The sequence below is a fragment of the Otolemur garnettii genome, unplaced genomic scaffold, assembly GCF_000181295.1.
Source record: "Otolemur garnettii isolate 467f Iridium unplaced genomic scaffold, OtoGar3 scaffold00019, whole genome shotgun sequence".
NCBI classification, from domain to species: Eukaryota; Metazoa; Chordata; class Mammalia; order Primates; family Galagidae; genus Otolemur; species Otolemur garnettii.
This window is the reverse complement of record NW_003852414.1, coordinates 19,907,567-19,916,297: the sequence shown is the minus strand read 5'-3', so window position 1 is coordinate 19,916,297 and position 8,731 is coordinate 19,907,567. Positions and strand designations below refer to the sequence as shown.

Genomic DNA, 8,731 nt, shown 5'->3' with positions numbered 1-8,731 from the left:
GGCATTACAGCTCACAGCAACCTCCAACTCCTGGGCTCAAGTGAGTCTCCTGCCTCAGCCTCCCAAGTAGCTGGGACCACAGGCGCCTGCCACAACGCCCGGCTATTTTTTTGTTGTTGTTGTTGCAGCCATCATTGTTGTTTTGGCGGGTCCGGGCTGGGGATTCGAACCCGCCACCTTAGGTGTACGTGGCTGGCGCCTTAGCCGGTTGAGCTATAGGCTCCGAGCCGACAAATCCATTCTCAAACCCAACAAGAGCAAAAATATCCAGGTCAGTGATGAAGACGCTCACAGGGATGCGTAACAAGCTTCCCCTAAGTCAAAGGAAGTTTTGAAACTTAAACGCCCCCTGGAAAGGAATGGAAAGCAGTGGTTCTTCATGTTCCTTTCTGAGTCACTTGCTTTACAGGGGCTTTTTTTCTTCTTTTAAAGAGATGGGGTCTCACTCTATCGCTCAGGATGGCCTTGACCTGGCCTCATGCAATCCTTCCATTTCAACCTCCATCTCAGTCCTCAGCTGGGACTGCAGGTGTGTGCTGCACCTGGCTACTTTTACAGGGGCTTTTGCTCACCCTGCTGCCTTGTGCTATGCCATTCTGTGCTGACATTCCACCCAAGCCAGTGTTAAGCCCGTCCAGAGAGTGTTTATTTTATGGGACTGCACAGGCTGCCTTTTGTATTGACCCCAAAGGTAAATTACTACAGGTACTTAAAGAGAGTCATGCAAATATGGAACCCTTAAAGTGAAAGCAACACTAACATTAAAATACTAAAGAAACTGTCACGGGGAATGTATTATAAACCACAAAGATGACCCCGGAAGACAGTTATGTACCCATTCTACTACATACAGGTTTCTGAAGCACAAACCAAGTAAGACAAAACCACACCAGATGTAAATTACAACACTTTATTGCAGCATCGGCAAAGGTCAGATTTCTGAAGCTGGTGAAGATTGGGCAGCATTTCCATGTGAAATGTTACAACTTTACAAGTTTTGTTTCTTATTTAAATCTACATGCAGAAACTGAAACATGGTAAAAGAAAAAATGTAAAATAGCTAGAAAAAAAGATGTAATCAAGTTGTAGCATACAGATGTGCTCTTTAACTAAATTTACTATGCCTACTGGAAAGCAAACGAAAGACAACTATCCTAGTAAATTAACAGATTGTCAGATACAGACTAAGAACCCTCATTTCTATTTAGTGGGGGGTGGGGGGAACAAAACAAAACGAAACAAAACGAAAACAAAAGCAAAATAAAAGATCTACATGTTTCCATACTTCGTTTAGAGACAGAGGCTGTAAACCCATGAAGGTCAACAAAATATTCTGATCACTTCTTGTTGTCCTTCGTCCGTCTTCTGTGACATGCTAACTGGCACGTTTTGTTTTCAATGATACTTACAATGGGCTCAACTATATCCCTGTTCCTGGACTGGTATCAGACTCTTCTAAGCCATCTGAATTAATGCTCTCTGTATACTAAAATAGTCTTCACATTTTTCTTTTACCCTAACAGGCAATTTTATTTCACTGACTCTGATGTATAAAACAGACTTTTCTCCCTCATCTCTTGTTCCTCTTGAAACAGATTCCTAAACAAAAGCCTTCCTGGTGGATTATCTGGTATTTGGATATCTTTCATCGTTTTGTTGTCCTGCATGTAAGTTTTTACTAGGAGATTTTACTGCTTGCTCTATACTTTTCTACTGTAGTCCTGGAGCCCCCAAATGTATCTTCTTCCAACATGGGATGTTCAATTCAGAGACACTGTAACTCAAATCAAGTTTAAAACTCAAGTTCATTTCCCCCATACCATTACCATCACAACCATTTCTTCTCTGGCTCAATCATCTCATTGACTCTCTTCTTGGTGTAACTGCTCAGTAGTCAAGTGAACCATCTCATTTCTTGACTGCCATTCTCAAGAGAAGATTAACCCTCACGTGATTTCCATTACAAAAGGCCTTTTACGCCTTGTCTGGAAGCGTCTGCTTGTTCCGGTGTTGGCAGAGGCTGGTGTTTCTGCCTCTTGGCCCCAGCCTGTCCCAGGTTTAGATTCGCAACTCTCTAGACCGACATGCTGAGATGTGTCCACTGCTCTCATTCAATTGCTGGAGGACTCCACTATCCACAACATCAGATACAGGACCTAATGAAATGACACGTGCTGCTGGATCAACGTCTCCTAGAGGCACAAACAGGGCATGTCATGACAAACCAATTTTCTAAATTATAATTTGATTCGAGTTATGTGAGCAAAAACTTAAAAATACTGTCAGGAACACACAAAAATGTCACTTTTAACTCAACTATAAAACAGAAAACTGAGTTGATGATATGGGTCTCTCTCTAGATCTTGTCCCCAAAAGATTTTTTTCTGTGTTTTTTTTTCCTTATTTCTTTTTGAGACAGGGTGTTACTCTGTTGCCCCAGATAAAAGAAGGTGATGTCACCATAGCTCACTGCAATCTCAAACTCATGGGCTCAAGGATCCTCCTGCCTCACCTCCAGAGTTCCATTGTGGGACTATAGGTGCCCCTCACAATGTGAGGCTAGTCTCAAACTCCTGAGTTCAAGCAATCCATTCGCCTTGTTTGAGGCCTCTCAGAGTGCTAGGATTACAGGTGTGAGCCACTGCACCCAGACCACCGCCCCCGCCCCCCAAAAAACTTTAAATAATATACACTTAAAAAATATGAAAGAGGTCTTATTAGCAAACACCTTCAATGTGAAATTCTTCATAGCATTTTCATTATCTTACAATAAATAATTCTACTTTAATTTTAAGTGGAACTGCCATGGATTCCATCAGGAAATTTAATGAAAAAAAATTTTTTTTAGAATATATATATAATGTGTATGTGTGTGTGTGTGTGTATATATATATATATTTTTTTTTTTTTTTTGGCCGGGGCTGGGTTTGAACCCACCACCTCTGGCATATGGGGCCAGCACCCTACCCATTTGAGCCATAGGAAATTTAATAAAAATGAAAAAAGCTTACAATAAACTCTACTTGCATGCTGGAAAATCTAGCAAATAGATTTTTAGTTTTTGCAAACACTGACATTAACTAAGCTTGATCTGAGAAATTCTAACACAAAGCCCATGACTTCTCTCAAACTTACCTACAACTAATTTTTTCTTTCTTTTTTTTTTAAGAGATAGAGTCTCACTTTACTGCCCTCGGTAGAGGGCTGTGGTGTCACAGCTCACAGCAACCTCCAACTCCTGGGCTTAGGTGATACTCTTGCCTCAGCCTCCCAAGTAGCTAGGACTATAGGCGCCTGCTACAATGCCTGGCTATTTTTTTGTTACAGTTTTGCCAGGGCTGGGTTCGAACCCACCACCCTTGGTATATGGGGCTGGCACCCTATCCACTGAGCCACAGGCACTGCCTACTGATCTTTTCTATTAAGCCTAAAAAGAAAATACAGATAAGTCCACTCAGAGACAGTGAAAACTATGATATGGATGAAATGAATAACTTTTTAAAAAACAGCCATAACTGAGTCTAGGCATGGTAGTTCATGCCTGTAATCCTAGGACTCTGCGAGGCTGAGACTGGAAGATTGCTTGAGCTCAGGAATTTAAGAGCAGCCTGAGCAAGAGCAAGATCCCATCTCTAAAAATAGCCTGGCATAGTGGTGGGCACCTGTAGTCCCCACTACTCAGGAGGCTGAGAAAAGAGGATCACTTGAGCCCAGGAGTTTGAGGGTGCTATGGGCTTGGGTGCACGGCACTCTACTGAGGGCAACATAGTGAGACTGCCTCAAAACAAAACAACCAGCCATAACTACATATCAAACAGATTTTTCTCCTATGGTAGCTACAACTGAAAGACTTTTCTTTTTTGCTGATTAGGCCTTTATCAATAAGTATAACCACGATTCTTTAATTTTTTTTTTTTTTTGGTCAGGGCTGGGTTTGAACCCTCTACTTCCGGCATATGGGGCCAGCACCCTACTCCTTTGAGCTACAAGCACTGCCCATTTTTTCAGATGAGTATCATAAAAAATAAAAAGCTAAGGAAGAAATAAGTTGAGGCTATTTTACCTCCCACCAGTCTTAAAGATTAGATCTGCATTAGGTGCTCCCTTTGGGTGTTGGTAACGAGGTCGCCGCTCCCGATTGGTGTTGGCTGGAGCTGGGCGTTGTGCGAGAGACTGCAACATTTCTGAAATTAAGCGCAGAAAAAAATACTGTTAACACTTATAAATGAACTCCCTCATGAAGCAAATAAAATGTTGGTTAGATCAACATGATTAGTTTTGCCAAGTAGCGAAGGAAAAATTCTCATTCTACAGAGCAAATGATTAAGTTCTGACAAAGCATATCAGGGATGAGAGTCCTTTAATACTGGAGGTTCCCCTTACTGTGGATGTGGCGAGCAAAGGGGCAAACAGTACAACGGCCTACGAGGCAAGACAGCACAGTGGCTAAGGGTACAGTGTGGAACGAGACTACACTGCCTCAAATCCCAGCCAGGCCACTTACTAGCTCTGGGATCTTGGGTCTGTTTCTCTCAATGAAAAATGCAGATAATAACGCCAAGTGAGAGGATTACAAGTTATGAAAATGTATATAAAACAGAGTCTGGCTACAGTAAGCACTAAGTTAAGTGCTAGGTATTAATTAATTGGGAAAGAAGATTCTACTGGTAGGATTTAAAAGATGAAAAAAACCCACAAGTACTTATTTACACACTCTCTTGCACAAACAGCAGTTTGTTCAATACAATGTCACATAAACGACTATGTTATGAGTCTAAAATCTAAATCCCACAGAAATGTCAAAGGGCAGGCTTAGGAGGTGTTCGTGTGATATTTAAATTAAGCCCAACTGCTGGGTTAACTGTGTAAAACTAAAATCCTAATTTGAGTATTTCTCCAAAGCTGAAGGAAGTTGGGGGGTGGGAGACCAAGCCTCCAAATAGACAAAATGAGATAAATACAGTCATACGCTGCATGTCAATGTTGAGTCAAAGATGGACCAACATGATGGCCTACTGTATACCACACAGCTGAGGTATACAGTAGGCTATACCACCTAGGCCCAGGTGAGCACACTCTATGGTGTTCGCATGACAACAAAACTACCTGATGACACATTTATCAGAACAGATTTCTGGTGTTTAGCAATATATGTTTTTGTTTTTTTTTTTTTTTTGACGGAGCCTCAAGCTCTCCCCCTGGGTAGAGTGCCATGGCATCATGCTCACAGCAACCTCCAGCTCCTGGGCTCAAGTGAATCTCCTGCCTCAGCCTCCCAAGTAGCTAGGACGACAGGCGCCCGCCACAACGCCTGGCCATTTTTTGGTTGCAGCCATCTTTGTCGTTTGGCGGGCCCGGGCTGGGGATTCGAACCCACCACCTTAGGTGTATGTGGCTGGCGCCTTAGCCACTTGAGCCACAGGCGCCGAGCCTAGCGATGCATGTTAAATCAATTTGCTCACCCGGCTGGCACTGTAAGGCAATTAAAAACTGGCTATCATCTCCCCTGCAAACACAGCTAGCAGTACATAACCTTCACTGAATTACAGAGTTAGCAAGATAGGATGGAACGTATTGTCATTTTACAAATAACAGAGAAATATGAAGGTAGGATGGAATTATAAAAACAACTTCTCAGTATAAATATGTACAAATATGACATGAAAAGCTGAGAGAAAAAACTTTGAAACTCTGCATTTAAAGCATTCAGACAGCACTGAAACTGTCCACTTCCCTTACGATGTCATACCTTGATAATCTTCTTGTTCTTGCCGTTCATTGATATCTAGAGTGAGCTTTTTCATTCTCATCCTCTCTTCTTGCTCTGCCTGTTGCTGGTTCCAATGATTTGCAGCAAGTTGAGAAGACATGGGCACATTAAGAATCTTAAACTGAGGGAAAAAAAAACAAAGGAATCACAAAATAGCTTGAGAAAACAGAGAGAAAGAAAAACATAGATTCCAACTAACATAACAGGTATATTTAAATGAGTTTATAAAAATAATAACATCTTCGCCTGACTCTGAATCAGCACATCCGGTAACAGATACTAAGATTACTTCAACAGAGACAAAACCCACCAGGGCAGCACAGCAAGTACAATGTCACCAAGTTCAACCTCGGTAAAAACCAGACGTTCCTCTTTACAACACCCTCTTTGGAAACGCATATGAAGAAATACAGGACAAATTTTCATCCTGTAGACCGTGTCATGTGTAGATAATTACCAGAAAGGCATTTACACAACAACCCATCATCTGCATCCTTTTACTTCCATCCACCTCCTGACAGGTCCACATTCCTGTACCTAACAATCCAGCCCACCTTGAGGGTTACTAGCCCTTCTTCAGTATTAACACCCTGTATTCCTGGAGACAGCAGTGATGCTGGGGAGGAAGGAGTGTTGAGCAACTGACCCAGAGAGCCCTAGTTCTGTCATGGGGAGAGAGTGAGTCCTTATCTAAGAATGCTTCTGTGTTTAGCAAGACAGTCTTAGTTTAATACTGCTCATGGTAAACAAGCCTAAGTAGGATCTATCGGAGTATGGGTTATGGCTCTCTGAAAAATGTTAAGTAAGCAACATTACCATCTAAGCATAAAACAGATATATTTCATTACCCACATTTTCTCTGTTGGTTGCCTCGCTGAACAGACCTCATCCACTACTCTGGACCAAAGCCTGTTTGTTGGGGAAGGGGAGGATCTAGGGAGACACGCTGGAGATCTCAGATCTTTGATCTGTGCCTTCTGTAATCTGGCATAAACACACTAGGCCCACTACACTAAACATCAAATGTGGGTAAGGAACTACCAAAAAACCGGACTGACTACATTTCATATTTGTGACTGCGGATAATTAAATATCTCATGTATCAAAATAAAAATATACTAAGGCAGGCCACATAGCTAGCCTAGTAAACTCACCTCTTCTCCACAATGAACTCTGCTTTAAAAGATGTGCGCTCAGTGACCTAGTATTGACTCCTTGCAATTACCACTTTCTTTTTAAAAAGCGCAAAATGATTGGGGAAAAAAAAAAAGACTTTGCTACTGAGGTATATTTGACTTACATTAAGCTGCATATATTTAAAATATTATTGTAGTTATGCTAAATGTACACATCAGAGAAAACCTCTCCACAGGGGAGAGAGCAAGCATATCTGTACCTAAGGCCTCTGATAAGCATCTTTCTCTACCTCAGTCCCCAGGCAGCCACTGATCTATCTGCATTCTGTCAATACTGATCAGCCCACATTTTGTTTTAAAGAGATGGGGTCTTGCAAAGTTGCCCAGGCTGGCTTCAAACCTCAACTCCTGGGCTCGAGCTACCCTCTTGCCTCAGCTTTCTGCAAAGCTATGATTGTAGGTGCATACCGACTACTATGCCTGGTCAGTCTGCATTTATATAAACTGAATCATATGACGTGTACTCTTTTTACTGATCTGGCTTCTTGGGGTTGGAATAATGACTTCTGAGATGCATTCCCACTGTTGTATGCACCAGGAGCTCGTTCCTTTTAATTGCAGAATTGTACCACACTGTACTAATACACCGTACATCCATTCACCAGATAACATTTAGGTTGCTTCTAGTTTGGGGTTATTAAAAATACAGTTGTACAGTCATGTATAAATCTTTTGTGTTGACATGTTTTCATAAACCTGAAATGAAAAATGCTAGGAACAGAATAGCTGGGAATATCTTGCGTATTTTACTTTTTAAGAAACAGCCTGTTTTCCAAAGTGGCTTTACCATCTTACATTACACTAGCAGTGTTAGGAGAGTTCCTCTTCCTTTACATCCTGTCCAATCCTGCTATAGTCAGTCTCTGAAATTTTAGCATTCTAATGAATTGGTATTACATTTGGTTTCAATACTCAACTTTCCTAACAACTAAAATCATCTGTTTTAAAACTCAATCTCGAATCACACTAACAGGTACTCAATCTAGAATCATGCTAACAGGTGACATCTACTTTATTGGACTACATAGTTTTCAGAGTGTTTTTTGGTTAATTTTGCCCACTATGGTTCTATTGTTCCATTTTGTAAGACTTATTCTAAGTTTCAAGACAACTGCTCTGGATATACAAGTTCTTTCAGTCCTCCAGGATATTCTTTCTTTGTTCTTATGGTGCTGAAAACAGCCTTTAAAAAAAATACATCATGCCTGTAATCCCAATACTTTGGGAGGCCGAGGTAGGAGGATTGCTAGGAACCAGAGTTCAAGACCAGCCTGGGCAACATAGCAAGACTTCATCTCTATAAAAAATGAATTTAAAAAAAAAAAAGCCAGGCATGGTGGCACACACTTGTAGTCCCAGACCCTCAAGAGGCTGAGGCAGGAGGACTGTTGGAGCCCAGCAGTGTGTGACTGCTGTGACCTATGTTGACATCACTGCACTCTAGCCTGGGCAACATAGAGAGATCTTGTCTCAAAAATAAAACAAAACAAAACAAAAGTACCTCCTAATCCTCTTGAGCCACATCTTCTTTAAATATTGCCAGTTGAGGGCTCGGCGCCTGTGGCTCAAGCGGCTAAGGCGCCAGCCATGTACACCTAAGGTGGCAGGTTCAAATCCAGCCTGGACCCACCAAATAACAATAATGGCTGCAACCAAAAAAAAAAAAAAATAGCTGGGTGTTGTGGCGGGCACCTGTGGTCCCAGCTACTTGGGAGGCGGAGGCAGGAGACTCACTTGAGCCCAGGAGTTGGAGGTTGCTGTGAGC

General features: G+C 41.8%; 1 protein-coding gene across 1 annotated transcript in view; it reads right to left on the bottom strand.

Annotated features, from left to right (window-relative positions):
* Positions 1–896: 896 nt before the first annotated feature.
* The window catches only part of UPF2 (UPF2, regulator of nonsense mediated mRNA decay), a 100,538-nt gene continuing 92,703 nt past the window's right edge, over positions 897–8,731 (bottom strand). The window contains exons 20-22 of the mRNA XM_012803360.2: positions 5,750–5,891; positions 4,064–4,184; positions 897–2,192 (exon numbers count right to left, since the gene is read on the bottom strand). Of these exons, the coding sequence (XP_012658814.2) occupies positions 2,183–2,192; positions 4,064–4,184; positions 5,750–5,891 (273 nt within the window). The 3' untranslated portion in view covers positions 897–2,182. The remainder of the gene's footprint in view (positions 2,193–4,063; positions 4,185–5,749; positions 5,892–8,731) is intronic.